Here is a 27,472-nt window from a genome sequence, read left to right on the forward strand (position 1 = left end):
TTAAGAGAACTGGCAGAGGGGACATTTCTTTGCAGAACAGTGACTATGCAAATAGTTTGTATACGTATCTCAGTGATACAACTGAAGGTGCTATTCTGAAATAAAACACAGATTACTTTACCTGCTCGGTCCCCAAAGGCACTGCAGGCCACATAGCGACAGAATCTAGCACAAGGATTTTCAAACCACAGGTCACGACCCATTAGTGAATCATGAAATCAATCTGGTGGCTTACCACCAGCCTTTCTTGTCTTTTTTTTTTTTCAATAGCAAAGAACAGTGATGAGAATGTACTGCAAATAGTAAGGATAAATATTATGTACATTATTTTCAGTTTTATATACAGATATACCCAGTCATGACGCAGAGTGCGTTTTTAAGCTGTTGGTGTCAGGTTTAAAATAAATGAGCACCCGGTGGTCTACCACCGCCCACCAGGTTAAGTAAGCAGAGAAGGATGCGGGGCTGAAGTCAGCCTCCCACACAGGATGTGGATGGAGGCTGAGGGCGAGCCCTGTGGGTTCTGGGTCACTTCTTCCTCACAGACACACTTCTGAGGAAACTGTGCGACCAGCCCAGCCCCGTGGCAGGAGGACAGCAGAGCTGTGGGCAGCCCCGCCCTGGGCTGCTGGCCTCTTACCGCACCCAGGGCCCACGTGCCTCTTTCCCTAGAGGTGGCTATTAGAAGGTTTGGGAACCTGACAATTATAATACTGGGGAGACCACCGTACAAAGATCGAGCACTTCCCTGTATTCCTCAAAGACTTTCATTTCTCTCCACATCAGCTCTGGAAAAGAGGCAAAGCAGGGTTCAGGAGCACCAGTTTATACACAGACTGGGACACTGGCCACTGCTTGTGCGCTTTGTCCGAGTAACAGATTGGGTCAGTGACGAGGCCGAAACAAGAACCCCTATCTCCCACTTTCCACCCTAGATTCCAAGCACGTTGTCCCAAGCCCTTTCAAAAGCAGATACCCACTGATCGTCAGATGTCCCCTGGGCACCCTGATACCTGTTTAGGTTTACTGTGCTCACAGTCATTCCTGGGTTTCTGTACTTACAGAAGGGAACAGATCGCTAACTGAAAGCTGCAGAGACTCCTTTACCCCAGGAGCTCCTCACCAGTGGCGCACAACAGAATCACACCCGGGAAGCTTCTGCAGAGCCCACGTGCTAGGCTCTACCCCAGGCCCCTTGATGTATTCACTTCTAGAAATGGAACCCGATCACATATATGAGAATCACTGCCCTAAACCTTATTTCAGACAGCAGGCCGAACTCTCTCGTTGCTAAGCAGCAAAATGTAAACTCTTCTGCTTTGTCCTTCTGGGTTGCCTACTTTCTTTGAGCAAAAGTGTTAATGAACACTGACTTGACCTACAGGCTGAGCGGAGGAAGGAGACGGCCTCACAGACCAAAGGCCCCACTCCTGAGTGACCCTGAGCTGGCTATCCCGAACTTCAGACAAGATTCTGTGGTGTTCATACAAGCTAAGCAGGTGCTTTCCACCCAGAGAGGCCCAGAAGCAATTCAGATCCGATTAGAGATGCTTGTTCAATATTCAAAATGTAAAACACAGAGGTTGCTGAACCAGCACTTTGAAAAGTTAATTAAATGCCAGGTTTCTTTTTAAGAGCTACTCCATCACTTGCTGATTGCTTTGGCCATTTTGCAGAATGAAGGTTTAACTTTGGACAATGAGAGTACATGTTCTCCCTCACCTCCCACCTTGTGGAGACACAGTGACAGGAGTAAGGGCACCCTGGCCTCCTGCCTTTCAGCGAGGGACGCACTGGACCAGGTCAGTGACTTGGCGGGAGGGGAAACCACGGTCCTCTTCGCATGGCCCTTTCCAAATCGCTAAGAACGCTCGGCCTCACGTGACGCAGCCTGTTCTTTAAATATCGAGTTCTCAGGTGGAGGAATCCAAGGTTAAGGTCACTGTCTCGTTTTCCCTTCTTTCATTTGAAGTCCAGTCCTTCAGCTCCACACTCAACCAGCCCCCTTCTGATTTTCACTCTGGCTTCTCTGCGACCCATGCTAGGCTTCTCCTCGGCTCCACAATCCACCCTCAGTTCTCAGGGGAAAGCCCCTTTCCAGGCCCCCGCCCCCACAAGCCTGTCCCAGGCAGGCTGATGGCTGATGGCTGATGACAACAATAGTTAATCACCGTCGAGCTTGTTGGGTGCCAGGCACTGTTATTATATAATCTTATTTATACAGTACTATTATAGAACATGATATACTATGTAGTATTACATGTTACCCTGTATATTGATCACATTATCTTATTTCATTCATTTGCTCCCTTTTACAGATGGGGAGACTGGGGCTCAGAGAAGTAAAGTTACTTGCCTAAAGTCACCCAGCTGGAAAGCCAGAGGGCCAGAATACAAATCCCAGTTCTCAACCCCCGCGCGATACAGGCTGGCAGGCAGCTCTACGCTGGGGGAAAGCACTCAGTCTAGACTCTGCTTCAAATCCAATTAATATTTCCCACGACTAGGCAAGGACATACTTTCAACTGCAGCTTTGTCAGGTCTGATGATGTGACAGTTACCGTTGGTTTAATTGTTCCATGTGATTTATCATGTATGTTTTATTTACAACATGATAGCTTGTGTCATGGCAGAACGATCCCGTCTAGCCAGGTCACCCTTCTCTCCATGTACTTGTCTGCTCTTCTTTTGCTCGAATGCATTTCCGCTCATCCGTTGTGGAGAGACCACCCTGACATTGCCCGGGTGTGATTCAGTCAGCTGAGGACAAGCTTGATGGCGCTGGAGCCTCCGGTGCCGGCAGCCACGCCAGACACGGCCCAGTCCTGGATCCTTGGTTCTGCTCCGGGGCTCAGTGGGAGAGAAGGGCTGCAACGTAGAAGTCCTCCCCACCTGCGGAGCCCCTCTCCTCCGCCTGCCCTCCTGCGTCAGCCAGAAGGCCTCAGCTGCTGCCTACACGGGTCACGTGCTGGAGGGCGAAAGGCGGCCCTAATGTAGACATCATCTCAGTTAAAATGTTGCTCTCGAAGTTAATGGAATACTGCAGAGATCTAAATGGAGATAAAGTACCACGGCTCAGAGAACAGCCAGGATGCTATCTTTATGCAGCATGACAATGTTCAGTGGTTAATTAGACACCGTTAACCTATTTTAGCAGGGGACATAACTGGGATAAATGGGGGGAAGTGTCCTTGAAGTCTCTCAATATCCACAGCACATATTGGACCCTAGACTCACCTCCCTGCTGCAAGACAGCACAGGCTTAAACGCGAGCAAAGGGCCGGGCACTGAGAGCCCTGATGTCTGAGTGGAAGGCCATCCGCTGGCCCATGACCTCTGGGCTACAGCCTCTGACCGGAGAGGGATGTAAGGGGACAAATGGTTACTGTTGACACTTGTTGCCCATGAGAGAAGAGTTAAAGCCACAGTGAGGAGCTCCCAAGCCTCCTGTGACAAAAAGAAGACACTCTGCAGCTGGGGGCCCAAATCATCAAGAAACACTTGGCAAGGGGAAGAGCAGGAATGCAAGATCACCTAAACCAGAGCCAAAGCTACCTCACATTTTCAAAACACAGCACTCCTCTGCAGGACAAGCAGTCAAAATACCATTTTCTTGCCTGGTTTTCTACCCTCGTAATTCTTAAATGTCCAATAAAAATCTCACAAGTGCCTCCAACCTCACTGAGGTCAATTTTACCAAGGCATGAGAAAAAGGAGGTCATTTGTCACAGATCATATAACACATCACTAGCACACCCAACACCAAGCCTCTACTTTATCAGTTGTATGACCCACCAAATGAGCCTTCACAGTGAAAATCCAGATCTGAGCAAAGGAGAAATCTGACAATGTAATCTTGACCCATTCAGCATCAGGCAGTAGACTGGTTAACTGGGGTCCCTCTGCTCTAAATGTCCCCACTCCTATAATTCTGATTAAAAACTAGATATTTCTCATGAATTGAAGTTTTCTTTGGCTAACAGATTCCTCCTCGTTGAAAGCTCTCCTGAAAGTTGAAGCCCCCACTCTTTCCCCCCTTGGTTCCTGTTCATCGTCATTCATATATTTAGTGTGCAGGAGGTATCTGCAAATATCATATCTTCTCCCTTCTTTTCATGATGAACGAGAACTCCCCAAGCACCCAAATTTTGGCACTTTGGGGTTTTAGGTCATATTAGAGCCCATGGATCTCCTGCTGGCATTATCAACAAGGTGTCTAGCAGAAAGATGAAAACCAGCCTCTAAATTCTATCCGTAGACTGCCAAGCTCTATCAAGCTGAAGGGGTAGTGAATTACAAGGCAATTCCTGGGTGAAGTTTGCCCTCTGCTGGTCAGATTCAAAATAACATCTTTGTTCTGATTCAAACTCCAAAGGAGCATTAATTTATCTGGAGGAAAAGGGGTTGAAATATATAGAAACAGTTTTAGTAGCTAAAAATAATATGGGAACATACAAAAGTGCATGTATATGCATGCTGTCAATAAATTTAGAAGTGAAAAAAATTTTTTTGATAAATTTAGAAGTAGAAGAGTTCAGATCTTGACCTCAGGTATCTCAAATGAACATTCTTTTATTCAGAAACCTTAATGGGTAACTATCTATTAGGCACAAATGGGATTTTACAATCTGGCTGGAGAAAAGAACATTATAGAAATAACAGTGATACCTCCAGAAGACACACCCTGCAGTGCCTGACTATGGCTACCATCCAGCCTGTGCATCCTCTAGATGAGGAGATGGAGACCAGGATTGCTAAAGCAACCTAACAGACAGCCCCAAAGCGAGCTGGACAGAGCTGGAACTAGAAACCAAGGTTCACAATCCCTCATCTACTGCTGATTCTATTACGCCCCAAACTTAATAGGACAAGTGAGGTTAGAGCAAAATACCATGGCAGCACTAAAGTGGGAACTGATCATTCCAGTTGGGAGAATCTGGGAAGACTTCCTAGAAGACACGCCAACGGAAAGATTGAGCAGGCTTGCGGCTGGCAGAAAAGCTGCAGGAAGGCTTTTCTAGCTGGAGGAAACAACTTGAATAAAGGCAGGAGGCATGAAAGGGCCAAGTGCACTGAGAAAACAGCAGCAGAGCCGGTGTGGCTGAAATACAGACGAGGTGGTGGCTGAAAATGAATGGCATCAGAGCAGGCTGGCTGTGCAGCCGGACAGGAACAGGATGCTCTTAACACATTGGGATCAACACCATAAATACATACGCTGATGTTGGTCAGGGATCAGGAGGGAACTATGGGGCTAGAAATTTTCACTGGGTTCCTTTTTTCCCTTCAAGTTACAAAGTCCACAATTTAGAAAGGTTGCAATGAATAACTCCTAATGCACCTCATATCTTGCAGTAAAAAAGCAGCATGAAAGTGTTAAGGGGAAGAAGTTCTGCTATTTCTCCCACTGGGAGGAAGGATGGGGAGGAAAAGCAGCTGGGAAGAAATGTTATCGGGCAGTGTTTCCCAAACGCCTGCCATCTTCAAATGCCACCTTCATGAATTTTGCTATAGCTCTGTACTTTCTGCATCTACTTTATTTTGTCTTTAAGTTGAATCCTTACTTCTACTTTAATAAATTTATTTAAAGAAAACTTTATATTCTCAATGGAAATCTAGCATCACCAGCCATATAGAAGGTAATGGTAAAAAAAAAACCCCACAAAACGTATTTCCTTATAGGTACATATTGCTGTTCACCAAGAGTCTGAGCATATGGCTAATTCTTTCTTTGTTAAAAAGATAGGTCTGACTATACTTCAGAAAAAAAGGGAAAAGGGTAGACAAGGAAAGTTAGAAAGGTGTTAAAGAAATACTAGTTGCAAACTGACACACTGCCGTTGACACGATTGGAGGGACTGAAAGCGGGTGGGAAAAGGAGTCACTCTGACTCAGCGCCAACCTCTGGGAAATGTAGCTGACTGAGGACGGAGGCTGAAATGATGGAGGATGTGGCGACCAAAACAAGCGGTAATCATGGCTCAAGTCAAGGGGCAAACTTTTATCAGTGTTTCTGAAAACCTTTATTTCAGTCCATTTTTTATCCCTGAATGGGTTGGGCCCTTTACTTCTCCAGGAAAGAATTTTCTTCTATGTAATAAAGAAACCTGTAAAGATTTCCTCCCAGTCACTTACCCATTGTTTTCTCTGCCCTTCTTTTACATCCAAGGGGCCCCCAAAAGCCCGTGAATATACTGAAGCTCACTCAGGTGACGAGATGCTCAAAGAGAAGGTGCCACGTGTCATTAGCGGAGACCCTCTTCCAGCTGCCAGCGTGCAAGGCTCCGGGACAGGGCAGGGCACCGGTGGGGGGGGTGGGGGGGGAGCAGCCCCCTGGAGGGCTCAGGACCCACCCTGGTGACTCCCTCGTACAGATGAACCAAGGACATCTGGCACTTCTAAACATGACCTCTTGAGCAATGGCCACTGTGAAACCAGGAGAAACAGCATAGCCCCCAGGAGCCAGCTGTGGTGAGGTAGCAGGGGGCAAAGCAAAATCACTGACAGACCCGCTAGAACACAAAAACACCTAGATTATGAGGGGGTTCTATTTCGTGTGCATCTTTATTCCTACGTATGCCCAGGCTGCGGCTTTTACACTAAAACTGCTTTCGGTTACTTCTCAGTAAAGGACTGAAAAGAAAAGGCAAGAGGTAGGTGTGATGTTCACAGATGCATTTTATTTTTGAGAGACGGAATCCATCAAAGAGAGAACAAGGAGATCACTTATGTTGGGAGAATTTTAACCAATGGTTGGTGTCCCTAGTAACTCCCTGCTGGCTTTTAGCTGCTCGCCCCACAAAGCAGCGAGTCCCCCTTAGCAGACTGGCTGGCTCAGGGGACACAACTTTTTTCCTTGAAAGTTTTTCGGTTCAATAAGATTGCTTCATATGATCAACATCTCATTTCTGCAAGGGTCCCGAAGGACAGCAGTAAAGACGGTTTTATTCTCAGAGACTCGCTACTGCACAAACAGCGCGGTGCACGGCCTTTTCATGAACTGGAGATGAATGCGTGCAGCTCTCAGGTTTGAGGATGGCATGGCTGCAGAACGCCAGGCACATTCTATTACACTAATTAGCTGTGCGACCTTGGGCAGTGGGGCAAGGTGACATCTGAGGGCTTTTCTAATTCTTAAGATTCTATACCTGAGCCACTTAACCACCCCACGCCTCATCGCTCCATCTCTAAACCGAAGGGCCCACACTCCGTGACTTCTCAGGTCCCTCCCTGGCTCTGTGACTGACACTGACCCTGCCTCTCTCGGCCCCCACCCCTGCCAGTTCCCCATTAATACCGTTTCCTATTCTGACAACTCCCAAGCAGCCCCTTGCCCACAACTACATTCTCCAGTCCTAAAATTTCAATCACTGTAATGTGCTGGCTTAGAGATTCCTCAAATCAACGTGGTGGAGGAAAACAAACCAAAGCAGGGAGGCAGGGAGAAAGAAACCTTCCCTTATTCAATCATTTTTAAGGACAACAAAGTTATCACCAATTCTCTTTTCACGTAAGCATTTAAGACATCTTCCTCCTTGGTCCTTCCTTCTCTTTTCTTAGCTGTTGTCAAAATCTGCCACAACTCTCTAAGCTGTGTAGAGAAACCGTACTTTCCCTCTATACTCCTCTTCTAAACAGTGTACCACCCAGAACGTCCCCGGTTGCTTTCTTCCTGCTTCCTGTCACCCCCTCTACTTCCTCTCCCTCCAAGCAGCTGGAACGAGGGTATCTGTCTGGATCCGCCAACCCTCCAAGCCTCCCAACAGGGCACCTCAGAGAGCAGCCCTCTGTTCTCAGGGCCCTGGGCTCGGTCACTCGGGGTGGGTGCTGGGCTCTGATCTTGGTCCCGATGTGAACAACTGGCTTAAAACCAGTAGCTCTGAGCATGCATGCTGGAGTCAGAGGGTTCAAATCCAAGTGTCACCAATCGCTCGCTGGGTGCTCTTGAGCAAGTCACTTAAACTCTGCAAAACCAGTGAGAAGGCCACATTTAGCCGCACAGGGTTGTGGTTAGAAACCAAGATGTTAATTCACGCAAAAGCAGGTGGCACAGCGCTCGGCACTCTCACATCCACTCCCACTCCAGTCTCTACACTCCGTGCCGCTAATCCGGGTGCAAGACGCCGTCCTTCTCCTCCTCAGTCCTGTCACTGAGCCCCCACCCTCTGCTGCTTGCTGATGAATGCAACCTCACTAATACAGCATAACGAGAGGCAGATGAGAAATCATTCCAATCGAGAAGGAACACGTACCCTATGGAAAAACCAACCTTAACACATGGTCTCCTAAGAGAAAGCAATGACTAGAACCAGATACAAGAGGTGTGCAATTCGCAGGAAATGAATGAATGACATCACCAAAATCTGCTGGGAAAAAAGGTGCCAGACTCAGGGGAAAAGCTGAGCGGGCCCTCTCCACAACTTCGTCTACCCTTAAAAGTGAAGAGCCTGCTCTGCAGGAAGGAGCTGAGACGACACTTAAGCGGGGGACTCCACGCTGGGAGAAATGGATGTCTTTTTATATCTGAAATACCCCAAGATCGGGACACACCAATAAGGCATTCAGAAGGGGGGTGATAATGTGTCCCTTGCACCACTGGTCACACACCTGTCAACTCCCCGTTCCCTACAGTATAAAGCGCATGCCTAGAGTTCAAGGCCCTGCACACGGGCCCTCCTCTTGTCCACCCACTTCCTTTACTTCCCAGGCTGTAGTCACCCGGCTCTGAGTGTTCCAAATACCCTAGGGCATATCCATGCCTCCTACACCGGCCTCATGCCTGGGAGGCTGGCACCGCCTCAGTGTTTGTCAACTGTTTCATTTCAAGGCCATGATCCATGGACCCAAATGACTTGCTTCAAGCAACCATTTAGAAAGCACATTTCAGAAGGACAAACATACTTTCTGAGCTGCACAGGGCCTTTAAGACCACTTAGTTTTAACGCTGAAGAGACAGGCCAAGTATGCTGAGCTGGTGGCACCAGGTGACACTGTACCTCTCTTCTCTCTCCCAGTCAGTGCTCAGTGGAAAGAAATCCTGGGTACAGAGGCCTGAATATCTGGGATTTCCCAGAATCCTAACATCCTACAGCTGAAGGGGGAACTCCGAGGTCATCTAGTCCAAACCCCGCAGGAACTTTGGTCCAAAGAGTCCACATAACTTGCACCAAGGTCACACGGCGAGTGAGTGGCAAAGGGGACCAGGACACAGGCAGATGGCCCAACTCCTAGGGACAGCTTAGGGGTGGCCCTAAGAAACGAGGTGACCAGAAACGGGCTCAGGAAGTGGCCTCCCTGGCAGATGCCCGGCCACGTCTAACGTGCCCTCGGAGCGCCTCGCTCTGGGCTGGGAGCCTCCTGGATGACTGCCCTCAGCCTCGCGGGGCAGTCGCAGGCCGGAAGCCAGGGGCGGGGCTGCCGGTGCTCCAGCAACTAGAGCTGGCTCCCGAGCTGGCTGCTGGGAAAGGGTCCAGTTCTTGGAGGGCACGGCAGGGTTGGAAGGAACGGTCACTTCCAATGCCTAATTGAACTTAACGATGAACCTAATTAGGCCTTTTAACAGCAGGACAGGCCTGGCCTTGGCTCATGCCCCTAAGTGCAGGCTGCATCCTTGGTGCTCACCTTCTTCTCAGGTCAGACAGGCGGCCCAGAGGAGGCTGAGAGGCCGCGGGTTGCGCCTTCACTCCCTGCTGCTCTTCCCAAGGGTGAACATGTTATGGCCCCATCAGGACGGCCCTCGGGGAGCAACCGCTGAGGCTCTATACCAGGGGTCAAGGTATCCCAGGGGTCAAGGGCACAAAACAGAAGGTGGCGAGGCACAGAGAACAAGGGTATGTGAGACACCAGAATTTGACAGATTAGACAGAACCTTCTAGACCTCTTCATTATGTGATAATCCAGAGAGACAAAGGAATATGCCATTGGGCGCCATGCTTTTTGGCTGATGTTATTTAAGGGAGACTTCGTGGGCCTGTCAGTTCCTTCCTGGCCCTCAGAGACCCTTCTCCTTTACAATCCTACCCCTGGTCCCAGAAATGACCAGCTCGAGTCACAGGAGAATTTGCATTTCTGCAAAACTAGAAACTGAAAAGTCAAAGCCTTCACAGGACACACTAAGAGCCCATTCCAGAACACTCCTGGTTTTTAATCTCAAAAATAAAGCTCAAGGGTGCCTTAACTAGTGAAGAGAAGCTGAAGGCCTGAAGGGAAGCTGGGAGCAGGCTCTGGGCAAGGTGGGGATTGGAGCCAATACTTTGCAGTCCTTAGCAGACCTTCCAACAGGGCTCCCCACAGGCAACTGGGAAGCGGCACCACTGATTTAGGCCCTAGAAACACAGCCCTTGTATGCTGTGTAGCCTCGGGCCTCAGCTATCCTCTCCCTGGTGCACGAGCACGGGCAACAAGTTCATCTCAAGTCACTGCATGCACCCCGCCCCTCCTCCGTGGCCATCAGGAACTCACCCCCGCTCCAGGGAGGGGCTGACTAGGGCCACTTGTCAGGAAGACTACTCCACTTTTCAGAGTGGGAAGGGTAGTATCCAAATGCTACTCCACATGGGGCTTCTGGGAACAGACTGCTTCAATCAGGAGGCATTTGACAGAATTGTAAGATTCCAATTATTTCATATTTAGCCATTTGCATAAGTAAATTGGTTCTGTGACACTAGACAAGCCATCCAGGGCCCTAAAATGCAATGAATATAATCTAGACCATCTCTGCCTCCTCTGAACTGCACATCACTTTTATCCACCCAAGTGGAAGTGGCTGAAATGCCCCTCCCCGTCCTCAATGAGAGAAAGGTTGCTGCTTGCTTCCTTTCGCTTTCCCAGCCTATGGAATCTACATGTACCGTATCAGAAGCCTTTATGACACTTTTTCCAAAGAGTTACGCTATGGCTATTACACAGATAAACACTGGAAGTCTGCTTTCTCAGCCTGGGAAAATATCCTACCTATTGTCTGCTCATGATTACTTTTATTGAGATAGGAAGTTTTGGAGCACTATGCAGACCTTAAAAATGAGGCAGTTCAACTCTGTATTGGAACTCAGCAAGATCACCAAGAAATACCATTTTAGGATAAAAGAAAAATGCAGAATAGATATGTTACTATTTATGAGGGGGGCATAAAATTATGCATTAACTTATATTTTTTGTAAATGCACAGAGTATCTTTGGAAGGAAACAAAAAAAATACTAGGAGGGGCATCTGGGTTTCCTGGGAGGAAAGGGAGAGAGAAACTTCCACTTCACAGCCCAGCCTTTTTTATCTTTTGAATTCTATACTATGATTTTTAAAAATAAAATTAAAATTTCAGTAAGAGTTTTAACATCTCAAAAGATGGCACGGAGTTACACAATGTCTAAAACGTTAGAATCTGTATCATCCCTGCACCCTGCTCTCTTTCTCTCCCAGTCCCCTTCATCCCCATCAGGAACTGATTCCCCTTTTCTCCACTTAGTTACAGCGGAGCTTTCGGGTCAAACAGACTTTACGCCACAAAAAGGCAGAATATTATCATTACAAGATGGGGTTTGTCTATCCAAGTTAGACCTGGTGGCACGTGCTGGCCAAGGGACAGAACAATGTCCACGTGTCCGCAGAATAAACAAATGCCTCCCTTTACCTCTGCCGGGGGAGGGTGACTTTCAGGAAGTCCCTTGCGGCTGTGCATACCTCAGGGCTCAGCAGGAAAGGAGCGCTCAGCTAAGACCTGCCGTCATCCAGCCCTGTTCTCAGTCCTCCATACCTGACAGCTACCACGACAATTGTCTGAAGACAAGAAAGGTATGAGGGTACAATGAGCTCAACATATCACATATTTTTCCCTACTTTAGTGAGGATACTTATTTTTCACTAGCTGTTTCAATGTACACGGTGCGGGCATTATTGATTTCATTTTCAGATCCTAATGAATGTAAATGATTTACAGCGATAAACAACATAAATTCCAATTTTATAAAAACAAGCAAACACACACACAAACAAAAAACCCCTGTGAGTTCTCTAAGTTCATTAAAGTAAAAATGTATCTCGATCTTCCTCTGCCATCTTTCTGTCCAGGCTTTCTGTCCATCTCAAGAGCAAAGCAAGAATTTTCTCTCAGGGAACCCACATAGAACAAACAAATGTGTATGTTAAAAAGATATGTTGTAGGTCGGCCCTGAAACCACTTTTTCTGAATCTGTCATGTCTTGGAAGCCACGTGGAAGAAAAGCATACACTTTGGTGGAAGCAAGGATGATAAAGCTGAGACAGAAGTTCAAGCCAGGGGCTCTCATGGGCATCTCCAAAAGCCACAGAAACAGGGACGTGGTGCCCAAGCCCTGGGCACAGCTGTTGGAGATGGATGTACAATAAACCAACTAAGACCTTCCCTTCTCAACCATCTCACGTGCAGCCGCCTCACCTGATTTCACCCAATATTGGACACTCATCTCTGATGCCTGACCCATCTCGCTGAGAACCAAGTAACTGTTCACCTGTTACGCCCAGGACTCCCGCCATGTATACTGATTCTGGGTTCTTTGTGACTCAGGGCAGCATGTGGAAAATAAATGCTCAATACTTCTAAACAAAATTGTATTTATTGATGAAAATCTGAGAGCCAAGGACTCAGAGATACCTAGTCCCTTTTTAATCATGGGAGATCTGTAAGAAATGTCCAAAATTCACTCAATGATCAGATACATTCTGAGTACCTATATATACCAACCCCTACAGACCCAGATGCAAACAATGTAGACAAAAATCTCTTGCAAAGTAACTATTTACTAGTTGAGTAATGTAAATGCAAAGGCTGTTGCAGCTCCAAAATAGTTTAGTAAAAAATAAAAACAAAAAACCTGAGAATGAGGGAAGAGCCCCATGCAGTAAACATTAACGATGGGAAGGCTGTATGTTGAACTACTCTCCCAACTTTTTTCTAAGTTTGAAATTAAAAAAAAAAAACTGGAGGGGGTTAAAGACAGGATTACAGGTACAATAAATTGAATTTTCAGGCAACCAAATAGTTGATGAGAGAAAGTTCTTTATGAAAGAATTTTTGTTAATAAGTGAAAATTAGAGAATCATCATCTGATACCTTTTAATGAAATCATGTCAACAATCATCAGTGGCTGCTTGGACCACGACGTAGGATTTGGTTGTGAACGTAACATGGAGACCACACCGCTGAGCCCAAGGATCAATCACCCCTGAGCCCAAGGATCAATTAAAGTGGAGCCCCAGGAAACCTGTGCCTTCGGATGCAGCGCAGCAGGATGCCCACAGCACCATCTCCAAATCGTCCCTGCCAAAACGGTGAGTCAGTCTAACCATCAGGATCTAACTCCCAGCTTCACAGGGAACGTGGGGGCCAGAGGAACCAGCTAGACACCAAGACTAGTAAGCAATAGGCCAAGTCCAGAATGTGGGACACTCCACAGGACAAATTTCTCAAAAAAAAAAAAAAATCAATGGCATCGGAGGGAAAAGAGGTGGGTGGGGAATGCTGCAGAGTGAAAGAGACTAAGGACACCTAATGATTAAATACAGGTGAGGACCTTGATTCGCCCTTTTCACAATCAACTATAAAAAGACATCTTTGAGACAATGGAAGCAACTGAATATGATCCGGGTATCAGATGACATGAAGGAATCATTATTAACTTTGATAGGCATGATAATGGAATGACGGCTAATAAACAAAAACAGTCCCTATTAGTTAACAAAAATTACCTCCAGCAGGAGAGGGAGGAGGGAGGAGGGCGACCACATTTTTATACATTCTCAAGCTCCTCTACTCATCCTTGGCCTCGTAAAGGAGAAAGGGTTTTTCACATGCACAGGTAAACTTTCTTAAAATGAAGTAACTCTGCACCCCCCATCTTTTGGGGGTACTTAAAAATAACAAGTGAATGGAAATCTGGTGAGATTGCTTGAGGCTACTGGTGACAGTTCAGGGGCCTTGGCAGCTCTAAGCCTGGCCCAGCAGGTCCAAGGGCAGAGCACCCCCATCTGGGCACACCTGCACTCACAGGGCAGCACACAGCACCCCAGTGGGGAGGCTCCAGCTCAGCTACCCTCTGTGGCACCTTCCTAAGAAACTGACTTCTTCGGGGATGGACAGCCTGTAGCAAGGCTGGTTTAAGAGAAGAAAACATGTGTCTGCCACAGTGTTTACAGATCTAGGAGCCCCGCAGCTCTGTGAATTTTTGCCTTTCACACTCCTGTAGCCTAATAAGAATTAACTACTCGCCGCTAACAAGAAGGTAAGGAGACTCTGGTATGGCAATGACACAGAGGGGGAGGACAGAAGTCCTTTAGTATTCTTGGAACATCTCCGCCATTAAAAAAAAAAAAAAAAAAAAAAAGCAAGCGGGAAAGAGAGAAGGAGGAGGGAAGGGGGCAAGCTCAGGACCAGCACACGGCTGCTCTCCCGCCATCTTGATGTCCTTGACGCGTGCAGATGGTGTGGAAATGGCTGGCACCAGAACAGCCCAGGAGAAGGAATGAGCGGCCAATGGAGATTTATGTGAGGAGAGTGAGATGGACAAGGTAAAATTGTCAGGAGGAGTTGTTAGAAAGTAAAATATATTGTGACAATTCCACTCCTGCCGTTCATCAATAAACTGACAGATCATTTAGTGTCAATTAGGAGTGATAGATGGACAAGTCCCCATGATCCTGGGCCAAAATTAATGGCTGGGAGGGAGAGGGTGATTGAAAATGACGGCTGACATTGAGAGCAAAGTCCTGAAAGTCCCCAAGGGGCCATTACTTGCCTCATTCCCTTGCAGATCAATGCAGGGACAAACCCAAAAACAGATACTTTGAGACAAAACTTAATCAGACTACCTTTCCTTCCCAAGTCTGGCTGACCCTCGTTCAGCTCTGTTCCCCACGGCCAAGTAAGTGACCCACCGACTACAACCTCGGGCAACTTCAGAGCCAAGGACATCCAGGCTGTATGGTGGGATCTCTGGCATAGGTATGGCTGTGATGCCAGGAGAGGGGACAGGTAGTGATGCAGGTACCTGGCAATTCTGAATACAGCCCTTTCCTGTGGCTCATGGGTGAGTGTCTGAGTTCCAGCAGCCAACATCTCTAGCCAGTGAGGTGGGTGACACACTGCAGTCTGTCTTGGGCATTGTTGTGCAAACAAACAAAGGTGTCCCAGAAACTCACATCCCCTGGCTGTGGGCTCCTCCGTGAGATCAGTAAACAGCCCTCCTACTCTCCCACTGGCAACATCGTAGCCATAGACCTCTGTGAGCCTCATTTTTCTCCTCCCTCCCTTGTACAGGGGTCCCTACCTTAGAAACTAGAACCTACCCAATAGGGTTGGTGTAATTCACATATAAGGTGTAGCTATGGATGGAATGTTTGTGGTCCCCCAAATTCACATGTTGAAACCTCAATCCCCAATATGATGGTGTTTGAAGGTAGGGTCTTTGGGAACTAGTTAGCGTTAGATGAGGTCATGAGTGGGGAGCTCCTGTGATGAGATTAGTGCCCTTATAAAATGAGGAAGGCACATAAGAACTCTCTCTCCGTGTGTACGCACCAAGGAAGGCCAGGTGAACCCAGCCATGCTGACTCCTCGATCTCCAACTTCCAGCCTCCAGAACTGTGAGAAATAAATGTTTGTTGTTTAAACCACCCCATCTATGGTATTGTTACAGCAGCCTGAACTGACTGAGACAATACCATTATTATCACATCTCAAAAGAATTTAAGGTGAGGACGCTATTTTTTAGTGTGAATTCTCCGCTCTAACCAGACTGACGGTACAGTTACTGCTCCCCATCCCCAACACTCATGCCTACAGCAATCCTTGAACAAAATCTCTCCTCATGATCCTCTCTGCCCATCAGAATTCCCCCAGCCTGAGCCCTATCTCCTCAGCCGGGGGCCCCCTGAACACTGTGATTCCTCTCTCCTCTGACGTCACATCACCAGGGTTGGCCACTCCACTAGTTTCTCACGAAATGCTCTTTCTGCCGTTCCTGACTTTTGTGAATGACAACGCCTCATCTCCCCAGTTGGAATCCAAGCCCATGTAGGGCAGGGAGCACACTTACACCCTGGACTCCGTGGGGCGCCCAGCAAACAGCAGGAGCTCACGTTGTGCAGCCTTCACAGGGCAGACCCTCCGTGCAGCCCAATAATCACCTGCTAATCACCCCTTTTCCTCTTTCTGTTTCCAATCTGTTCTGCTTGCCTCCTATGCTCCAACAAGCTCAACAGTCAATCTGCCTTTCTACTTCGAAAAAAGAAGATCAAAAAGGAGCCCAATTCAAAGTGCAATCCCCCCAATTCCCCCCTCTCCGCCGCCTTTCTTGGTAACTTATCCGGCCCCTCCCAGCTCCCTCCTGTCCTGGAGGGAAACTGTCCCTGCCTCTTCCTGTCCAAGGTTGAACAGTCTCTCTTGGAAGGTCTGACCCTTTCCCATCAGGATCCTACTCCTTCAAACCCCCTCATTTCATCTGTAATCAGGTATCACACACATGAGTCTTCAGCAGATCCGCCCCTCCTCCAAACACTGCCCCGTGGCTTTCCTTTCCTTCAAATCGCGGTCCCCAGTTCCTTACTTTCACCTTCTTCAACCTGCTGAATCGGGCCTCTGCCCCGACACAGATCACTGTGATCGCTTTCTCAAAGGCCCGTAATAACCTCCGAACAGCCAAATCCAAGGCTCTGTCCCATCTTCTAGTTGTATAGATGACTCAAATTGCACCTCTTCTTTGACCTCTCTCCTAGGCTCCCACACTGGAAACTATCTACGGGGACCACCGCCGGCCCCACGTCAGGCCTCTCCTCCTGCCCTCCCTATCTGACGGCACCACCGCCCGACCAGTCATGGAAGCCAGGCGCCCTGCAGCGACCCTCTGCTTCCCCCTCTGCCCTGCATCCAACCAACGGCACTTCTGTTAACGTGACCTCCAGAATGTCTTCAGCCTCCTCTCCTGTCAGCACTCACGCCGCTGCCCCAGCTTAGCTGCCGGGGCCCTTCATGGAGAGCAGCGTCTCCCCAGGAGGCCTTCCGGCCTTCCAGATCTCCACTTTCCACATGAAAAGCATAAGAGAGCAACCAAAAGTACTGATCTGCTCATACATTTATTCAATAAATAGTCACTGAGGGCTTATTTTGGACTGGCCCTGGCTGAGGACTGGGGGTATAGTAACAGGAGTGTGTCTCCCATTACAGAGCTGACGTCACAGTAGTGAGAAAAAGACAATGTGTGTGTATGTGTGCATATATGACTACATGCCAGCTGGTGACACATGACAGCAGGAGATGAGGGACACAGAGTGACGAGGGTGCTACTTTATACAGAGTGAGGTCAGGTAAAGCCAGGTAAGCCATGTTAAAGACTGTGGGGTTTACTTTGGAGGGGAATTGCCACTGGAGGGTTCTAAGCAGACAAAAATGCAGAGATGTCACCTACGTCTTAAATAGGTCACTCTGGCTCTGCAGAGATGAGGCTGAGGGAGGCAAGGGTGAACGGGAAGACCAGTCAGGAGGTCCTGCTCAAGTCAATGCTGGACAGGATGGTGGATGCGGCACAGGCAGTGTGCACACAGATGCGTTTCAGCCATAGACGGAACACAGTTTACTGACAGATGGAGGAGTCCGGGAAAAGTTCAGAGTCTGAGTGACAGGGAAGATGGAGCCCATTTATGGAGACGTGAGGGGACTGCAGGAGGTGCAGGCTAGGGCACAGGGTGGAAAGGGTGGAAATTAAGATGACCAATTAGGACGTATTAGGATTGAATGACATATTCAAGCAGAAAGGTGGTGTGGACAGCTAGATGCTCAGGGGAAGGACTGGGCGGGAGATACAACCTGGAGTCATCAGCGTGTAGGTGATAAAAAAACGCCCGAGACTGGACTGAGATCACATCAAGAGTGAGCATCCGTGGAGAGGAGAGGAGGCTGGAGGCTGCGCCCCGAGCATGTCACCATTCAGGTGGTCAGGACTACACCGCAGATGGAGGAGGCGACCAAGGGAATCCCTTGAAAGGTAACACAGGAAATGGAAAAGCATCTCCCTCACAGGGGAAAATGACCTGATCTGGAAAAAACTTTAATATAGTCATTGAGGAATTAACACCTGAGATCCTCTTTTTCTCTCTAAGAAGCAGATATAGGATTTATCTTATTTCCATATTTCAAAATAAATTCCAGGTAACAAAAACATGAGAATCCTCTAATAACTTAGAATAATGGGGGTCCTCTATAAACCTCTCACCAGCCTATTTCAAAGTCATCTTCTCATTCCTGGTTAACATGAAAAAGCAGTGTTAAGTTCAGCAAAGGAACAGTGTGGTACTTAATGGTATATGAACAGACGGAAAGACCACTGGAATGGAATAACAAATCCAAAAGGAGACCCAGGTGCAAACACAGATGTAGACTACAGTGAAGGTAGCTTCTAAATTCACTGGGAGAAGATGGATCTTCAAATAAATGGTGCTCGGACAACAGCCATTTAGAAAAAAGATAAAACTGGATCCGTACATCATACCATACACTGGAATAAATTCCACATGGATCAGAGATCTAAATTTTTAGATGTAGATTTAGAGTGTGGTTGTGTTCCCAAAAAATGTGATCTATAAATACAGGTGGCTGTGCACTTATGGTCAACTAATCTATGATAAAAAAAAAAAAGGCAAGACTACACAATGGAGAAAAGACAGTCTCTTCAATAAGTGGTGCTGGGAAAACTGGACAGTTACATGTAAAAGAATGAAATTAGAACATTCTCTGACACCATATACAAAAATAAACTCAAAATGAATTAAAGACCTAAATGTAAAACCAGATACTGTAAAACTCCTAGAGGAAAACATAGGCAGAACACTCTTTGACATAAACCACAGCAATATTTTTTTTGGATCTGTCTCCTAAAGTAAAGGAAATAAAAGCAAAAATAAACAAATGGGACCTAATTAAGCTTAAAAGCTTTTGCACAGCAAAGGAAACAATAGAAAAAATGAAATGACAACCAACTGAATGGGAGAAAATATCTGCAAATGATATGACTGATAAGGGATTAATATCTACCATATATAAACAGCTCATACAACTCAATATCCAAAAATAAACAACCCAATTAAAAAATGGACAGAAGAACTGAACAGACATTTTTCCAAAGGGGAAATGCAGATGGCCAATTGGCACATGAAAAAAAGGCTCAAAATCGCTAATCAGATAAATGCCAATCAAAACCACAATGAAGTATCACCTCACATCTGCAAGGATGGCCATCATCAAAAAGAACACAAATAACAAATGCTGGCGACGATGTGGAGAAAAGGGAACCCTCATACACTGCTGGTGGGAATGTAAATTGGTACAGCCACTGTGGAAAACACTATGGAGATTTCTCAAAAAACTAAAAATAGAACTATCATATGACCTAGCAATCCCACTCCTGGGGATATAGCTGGGAAAAAAAACAGTAATTCAAAAAGATATATACACCCCAATGTTCATAGCAGCGTTATTTACAATTGCCAAGATATGGAAGCAACCTAAGTGCCTATCAACAGATGAATAGATAAAGAAGAATGGTATACACACACACACACACACACACACACACACACACACACACACACACACACACACACACACAATGGAATACTACTCAGCCACAAAAAAGAACAAAATTTTACCATTTGCAGCAACATGGATGCACTTGGAGGGCATTATGCTAAGTGAAATAAGTCAGAGAAAGACAAATACTGTATGATATCAGTATATATGGAAATCTAAAAAATACAACCAACTAGTGAATATAACAAAAAAGAAGCAGACTCACAGATATAGAGAACAGACTAGTGGTTACTAGGGGTGGGGTAGTGGGAAGTACAAACTACTGAGTGTAAGATAGACTCAAGGGTGTATTGTACAACACAGGGACTATAGCCAATATTTTGAAATAACTGTAAGTGGAAAGTAACCTTTAAAAATTGTATAAAAATAGGTAGCTGGTCTGTGAGCCTCAGTTTACTGAATCTGAACATAAAGAAACAAAGAAGGATGCATTTAAAATTTACATATACATGCTTATTTTTTGCAAAGAGAAGTACAGAAAGGATAAAGCAGAAACTAACAAAGAGGTAACCCATAGGAGATGGATGGGAATGAGGTATAAGGAATGAGGATGGGAGTGAGGTATGTCTGAGTATATCTTTCTACACCATTCTGATACAGTAAAAAGTACACAGTACCACCTGTTCTTGCCAAAAAACTTTAACCTCCAATCTAATCATGAGGAGTCAATCAGAGAAATTCAGAGTATAAGACATTCTACAAGACAACTGGCTTGGATTCCTCAAAAAAGTCAATGTATTGGATGGAGGTGTTGAGGGGAAGGGGAGTTGGAATTATTTTAGAGACTAAAAGAGACTAAAAAGAGACAGAACTACCAAACACAGTGTGTGAACTCTGATTGGACCCCTGGAACTATAAAAGACATTTTGGGGACAACTGGGAAAATTCAATCATTATGAAATTTCTTAGATGTGATAATCATACTGTGATTATTTGGAGAATGTCTTTACTCTTTAGAGATGCATGCTAGAGTATTTAGAGGTGAAATATCATGACAACTGCTTCTTGTTTTCAAACAATTCAGGGAAGGAAAAAAGCATCATGTGTGTGCGCGCTCATGTGTGTGTGTTTAGAGGTGGGGAGAGGAAAGGAGGAGGAAGGGGGGAAAACTGGAAAAAAATATTTTTGATAGTGCTATATTGAAGCAAATGCTGAAGGCAATTCTGAACAAAAGTAATCTCTATTCTTTAAGGAAAAGTAACTCCTTTCCTGAGTTTATCTTTAGTTAAACTTAATCAGTGGCCATCCCACTGGTGTAGTATACACACACACACACACACACACACACACACACACACACAACATATACATATACATATATTTATATAAATATATACATATTTATGTTACATAAACGTATATACATAAATATACATTTTCATATATTACCTATAAATATATATATTTACACATATACACCTATGTATGTATATTTTGGTTTACCTTTCATCTAAGATTTAGTACAAGAGATTGAAGACCAAAATGATTTGTAATCCAGCAGTTATTAACAGGCAATTCCATTCTGTTTAGAAACTTACTTTAAGAAGAACACAGAATGTTATAATATGGATGAACTTTGAAAATATTATGCCAAGTGAAAGAAGCCAGTCATAAAGGACCACATAATATATGATTCTCTAAAAAAATGATAAAACTGAACTTATTGACAAAACAGAAAGAGACTCACAGACATAGAAAACAATCTTATGGTTACCAAAGGTGAAGAGGGGGAGGGATATATTAGGAGTTTGGGATTAACAGATACACACTACTGTATATAAAACAGATAAGCAACAAGAACCTACTATATAGCACAGGGAACTATATTAAATATCTTGTAATAATCTCTAATGGAAAAGAATCTGAAAAAGAATATATATATATATATATATATATGTATGTATATATATAACACTTTGCTATATACCTGAAATTAACACAACATTGTAAATCAACTATACTTCAATAAAATTTTTTAACAATATGATTCCATTTATATGAAATGTCCAGGATAGGCAAATCACAGAGACAGAAAACAGACTGGTGGTTGCCTAGGGCTGGGGAGGTTGGGGGGACACAGGCAGTGACTGCTAATGGGTATGAGGTTTCTTTAGGGGTGATAAAAACGTTCTAAAAGTGACTGTGGTGATGACAGCTCAACTCTGAATATACTGAGAATGACTGAACTGCACATCTCAAATGGCTGAATTGTAAGGTATACATATTACATCTCAATAAAGCTGTTAGGAAAAATAAAAGAACACAGGAACAAAGTGCTCCCTGCGCCCCCATGAGCTGCTGGACTCACTTGGAAGTCTTCATGGAATCATCTGCCCATCCTCCTTGCCGACGGGGTAGTTTGGGAGGGGGAGCCTGCAACGAAAGAGAAGCCAACAAAACAGTCACTCAACATCAGCATTCGATCAAACAGTGGCTGAGATTAAGGTCACCAAAGCCAACCTTCAACCTGTCAAAATCTTCTGAATAAAAATACAGTCTGATGAACATCTGGGTACTCTCAGACCCTCCTGGAGGGCAGTTTGGTACCGTCCACTGAAAGCCTTAGAAATGCTCATGATTTTTGAGCCAGCAATTCTAATCCTAGGAATTTATCCCAAGGAAATAATCAGAGAGAAACATAATGTCATTTTTGAATAGTGAGTAACTGGAAATAACCAAAGTGGATAGCAATAAGGGATTAAGTAAATCATGGAATACATATGTGAAAATACTATGCAATAATGAAAAACTATGTTAAAAGAGAATACTTGATATAAGAAAGCTCAATATACATTAACTTTTTAAAACACTGTCGCAAAACAGTATGCATAGGCTTCTGATTTTGTGAGATTATTAATATATCACATCTAGTGTTAATTAGTGGTAAGTACATGAATGAGAGGCAATCCAGTGATAGAATTATGGCAATTTCTTTTTCCTTCTTTATGCTGTTGTGCATTTTCTAGTTCTTTTTACAGTCAACTTACATTACTTTTATAAACAGAAAAGTAATAAAATAAAAACAGAAGAGAGAGGCTTGCTTAAAAGATACAAACCGAATTGGTGAGTTAAAAATCAGCTCAAGTTATTTGTGCAGGAAGCATTCACTTGTAATGGATACATCCAGAAACCCAAGTGCAAGCAAAGGAAACTATAAACAAAATGAAAAGATAACCCACGGAACGGTAGAAAATATTTGCAAACGATGTGACTGACAAGGACTTAATTTCCAGAATATACAAATAGCACATACAACTCAAAAACAAAGAAAACAAACAACCCAATCCACAAGTGGACAGAAGACCTAAATATTTCTCCAATGAAGACACATTTCCTATTCTGAATTACCTCGCATTCATCTAGGGCTGTTTTTTGAAGTACCAACTTTCTTTTTCCAAGAATATCACATAATCGTAACTGTTGTTCTCAGTCTGAGGAGATCCTTAGATAAATGGACTAAAACACAGGTTGGCAAACTTTTTCTACAAAGGGCTAGGTGGTAAACATTCTTAATTTTGCAACTACTCACCTCTGATGCTGCAGGGCAATAAACAGCCACAAGAAATAAACACCTGGGTGTAGTGTATTCCAATAAAACTCTACAAAAACAAGCAGCGGGCCAGATTTGGCGGGAAGTATGTGGTCTGCAGACTCCTGGGCTAAAATCACTGCGATGTCCTTTGAATCTGTTGCTTAAAACTTAACTTGCAGTTTTTTAAGAAAACATTCCTACAACATGCCGAAATACCTTTTAACTTTTAATATTTTTATTTTACACCAAGATACGTTTCCTTTCCTGCTTCTCCGGTAGCACCCCAGCCTGCCAAGGACGTGCTCTGTCTAGATACCATACTGGACCTTTCTGCGGGGTGAGGAAAAACCTGCTGGAAAGGCCTGATGGAAAAGCAGCCAAGTCCTGGAAAGCCTGCATCCAACTTAGCTCCTGGGAAGCCTAAATAATACTTTAGAGAAAAGAAACTTGAGCTTTCTACACTAGAGGCAGGTAATGGAGCTATTCGGGGGCTCCCAACGTCTCAGACATGACAAAAACATACGAGAAAACGAGCTACTGCTTGTCACTCCCAAGGTGGGGTTCAAATAAGATGTGCTAAGAGACCCCCACCATCAATGCCCAGTCCACACATCCTTTATTGGTGTCCCGGCCACCCACACTCACCTGTCCCCAGGCTGGATGGGGAAGCCTTACATCCCATGACCCCTCTTCCCTTGGACACAGTTGACTGAACCAGGGGTGCAAGAGTCTGACCTAGTCAGAATTAATTGAGTTCTCTGTCTCTGGAATCTGGAATTGAAGCCCAGAGGTTAGGCCTTTCAGACAGCACTGAGTGTTGGAACTATAAGGACCAGCTGGAATCAGAATAACTCCAAACTTCTATGAGCCAAAGTTGTATATAAGCTGAGCCCAAGAACTTTGTCTCTTGACAAGCTCTTACCGTGAGTAAGGCACTGCAAATGTACAAGAGAACGGAACTGAACCATATCAGGCCACCTCCAGGATGTTTTCAACCAATCTGGCCCACTGCTGTCTTCCCTAGGATTTTGCAGACAACATGCCATTTTTCTTTATCTGAGAATAGGACCATCGTGTGACAATGTGCATTCCTGAACCTGGAGGTCATAAACTAGTAACCGCATGTTTGGTTTGGCCATAGTGTGGTTTTTGTCTGTTTTTATCTAAACTACCATTTAAAAAATTGTTAAGATTTCCACACAAAACAGTAGTTTCCGGCTTCTCTTGGAAAACTGGAAGCTCCAGTAATGCTGGGCAAAGTAGCAACTGCCCTCTGGAGACTGGACAAGTGCCTTCCAGTTTGCCGCAGTCCCTACCCACCCTTTCTGTCTCCTCCCTGCTGAAGTCAAGGGCCGGCTGACATCTATTATGACTGCAACTGTGCTGTTGTTTCTCCTCCAGGACAGAATCCTCTCTCGGTTCCCATGTCTACTGGTAGGGGAAAATGAAAGCTATGTCGGGTGTTTTGAGAAAAATGGGAACAAGCATGTTCTGGGCTGGCAGTGTGATCTTTTCCTAAGTCAGTGTGCATACTGCAGAGGTGCCTGAGTCTTATCCCCAGACCTACGTCATTCACCGAGGCTCCCAGCCTGGCCCCTGTGGGCATCTGGGTGTGTGGCCCTAAACTGGATTCCCAGAGCTGGGGTCCCGTGCTCTTTGCTCTGGGTGTCAAGAAGGACAGAATGAACCCAAGTGAAATCCACAGTGCCACAGTGTCAGGAGGCCCAGGTCTACTTGGCGCCTCCCACTGAGCATCCACAGGAAGAAGGGAAGGGGCCTGGTGGCCTTGGCAAGTTCCTCAACCTCTGTCTCCTGATGCACCTGTTTTCTGCCCATGCGTGTGGGTGACAATGGGGACAGGAGGAGCAGAGGCTGAACTGGGGAGGGACTGTGAGAGGTCAGGCAGCACGGAAAAGGAACATATGTAACATAAACCTGGTGAAAACGCACTCCTTAGAGTAACCGCTAAACAGCTGCGGGATGACATTAATGACTATACAGTAAGGCTTAGAGCAGTGCCTGGCACTAATAAGAACTACAGCTTTACTGTTACCATCATCATCATTACTAATGTCAATACATGACAGGGCAGACCACGTGTAATAAAATCTACTAAACCATTTGGGGAAAGGCAGGGAAAAAGACTCCTCTGAGTCTGGTCTGAGCTGTCGCTTTAACTACTAATGCATCATATGGTTAATAAAGTTTCTTAAGATTCTAGGACTCCAGATGACCTGCTTTATCTTCTTCAACCACAAACTCCAGGAAGTCAGAGTTGTCGGGAGGATGAGTGAGAATCCTTCCTACCTAGAGGTGACCCAAAGACATGTTTTCTCGCGTGTTCTTTCCATTATGGAAAAGTACCAGCTGCTGAATTCGGAGAGCACCTTCAAAACAGAAGGATCACCGCATGAGAGCCCCCTCCGCAGCCAGAAGAAGTGAACAACTAGTCCCCAAATCAAAGGGGCTTTTGCACAAATGACTAGAGACTTCAGGAGTTGACATAACATAAAAAACTGTGTAAGCTGATTTTCCTCAAGATCACCTGGGAGAGGAAGAGTTACGAAGAACTTCTCTGCACAAAATGGGGTAGGGTTATAGTCACCTTCCCTGCTCCCCACTGGGAGTCTTGGCCGACTTCAGGAGAGAACACGAGGAGGCTGGGAGAGGGGGGCAGGCAGAACTTAGCTCTTTGCAAGGCAGGGCCTGGGCATTTAGTGGGATGTGGTCTCTCTTGATGGGGAATCCTTATGTTCATGATTTAGTACTCTGAGACCAAGGATAAGAAATTCTTTTTTTGGTAAATACTCCCTACCATGAGTCTGGTTATGGCCACACATGAATACCCTGTCTCCATGAGACTGACGCGATTAACAAGTATTACCAAGTTATAAAGGCTCCTCCCCAGAATTCAACTTTGCTCCTATGTGGAGATCTAGGCACTATCCTATACACAACAGGCGAGTTAGAAAAAGCAGAGGATATCATTCCTGTCTTCAAATGATACCCCAGTCCAATGGGGCCGGAAAGAGGCAGAATTCAGGGTGTATCAGGTGCACACGAAATCTATGATTAGACATGAGGCTTAATCTGAAACTTAAAAGGCCACATTAGAGATGGGAGATGGGCATCAGGGATGAAGCTTCCGAGAGCCCTTCTAGGGAGGCATGCAGGGTCCAAAGGTGAAGCTGAGAAATCCCTCAGCCATGGGTTAGTTCCATAAAATTTTGCAGTGTTCTTGCCACCTTTGGTAGTTTTTATTGCGTCACATTCTCCTGGGGCATCATTCAGACAGTGCTCTGACAAGCACGCGTAAGCTTCCAAGACATGACTGGAGCTACACAGAACTGTACCAACTTGGGAAGTTCTGAGGACAAGCAGACTGACAAGGAGACTTTACAGAGTAAGTGGGGCTTGCCCTGGATTGGAAAGGTAAGCAGAAATGAAAGGGAAAGCATTCCAGAAGCAGCCAGATACAAGGTGCAGTGATACCAGGATAGCACATGACACTCGGGCTGCAGCAAATGCTGTTTGTTCACTGATAACTGCATTGGCAGGGGGTCCAAGGTCCTCAGCACTTGTTACTCTACAATGCAGGCTGGAAGTGAAAGTAGGTGCAACCTGATCATAAGGGAGTAGCTAACAGCAATTAGGTGCAAACGATCTGTTTAAAACGTAAGTGGGTGGCTGGCTTTTAGCAATGTGATTTAAAAGGCCTGATGGGTTCTTCTGCATCAACAGTCCAGCAGCCCCTGAATGCCCAGCTGCTCTCCCCAAGAGCTGTGACGACATCACCTAGCCCCAAGTTCACACTACTTCAAAAGGAGCCCCGTGGCTCTCTCCCCAGGGCAATCTGAAACGCGGGCCACACTCTAGACCAAGACACTATTGTTGCTCCTTTTAGGACCAGCTGCCAGTACTGCTGTGCTCTCTCTGCCCCTGGTGGCAGATCAGATGCTGGGGGACTCGGGGAGCCTGAATGCCCTCCCCAGCTCACTGTCAGAGCCCAGTCCTCACAGGGAGTGGTGAGAAGCTGTCACCCCTCAGTACAGACCCCTCCATCTGGGTGAGGGCCCCTCCCTCTCCGCCCACCAGGTCTGGATAGGAGACACAGATGTATGATTTATTATTTCTCAGATCTTGTGTGTCTGAGCTGTCTGTGTAATGGCCTGGGCATTTAAAGAGGAAGGGATTTATTTTTGCTCTATCCTCGAAATTAGAAACTTAATTTAAGACAGTTGTGGCATTTTTTTTTTCCCAGAGCCCACCAACTCCAGAATCCTCCTTGGCCAAGCACTTGGGAAGACATTACCATCTGTCTGAGTTATGA

At 45.7% G+C, this 27,472-nt stretch overlaps 1 protein-coding gene across 5 annotated transcripts in view; it reads right to left on the reverse strand.

Moving 5' to 3' along the window:
- The window catches only part of IFT43 (intraflagellar transport 43), a 91,290-nt gene that overhangs the window by 39,041 nt on the left and 24,777 nt on the right, over positions 1–27,472 (reverse strand). For all 5 annotated transcript variants that reach the window (XR_012507443.1, XR_006727997.2, XR_006727995.2 and 2 more), the window contains exon 3: positions 21,919–21,983. Coding sequence is in view for 1 of the 5 variants with exons in the window: in XM_010963194.3 (XP_010961496.1) it covers positions 21,919–21,983 (65 nt within the window). In the remaining 4 variants the exon portion in view is untranslated. The remainder of the gene's footprint in view (positions 1–21,918; positions 21,984–27,472) is intronic.

The sequence above is a fragment of the Camelus bactrianus genome, chromosome 6 (genome assembly GCF_048773025.1).
Source record: "Camelus bactrianus isolate YW-2024 breed Bactrian camel chromosome 6, ASM4877302v1, whole genome shotgun sequence".
NCBI classification, from domain to species: Eukaryota; Metazoa; Chordata; class Mammalia; order Artiodactyla; family Camelidae; genus Camelus; species Camelus bactrianus.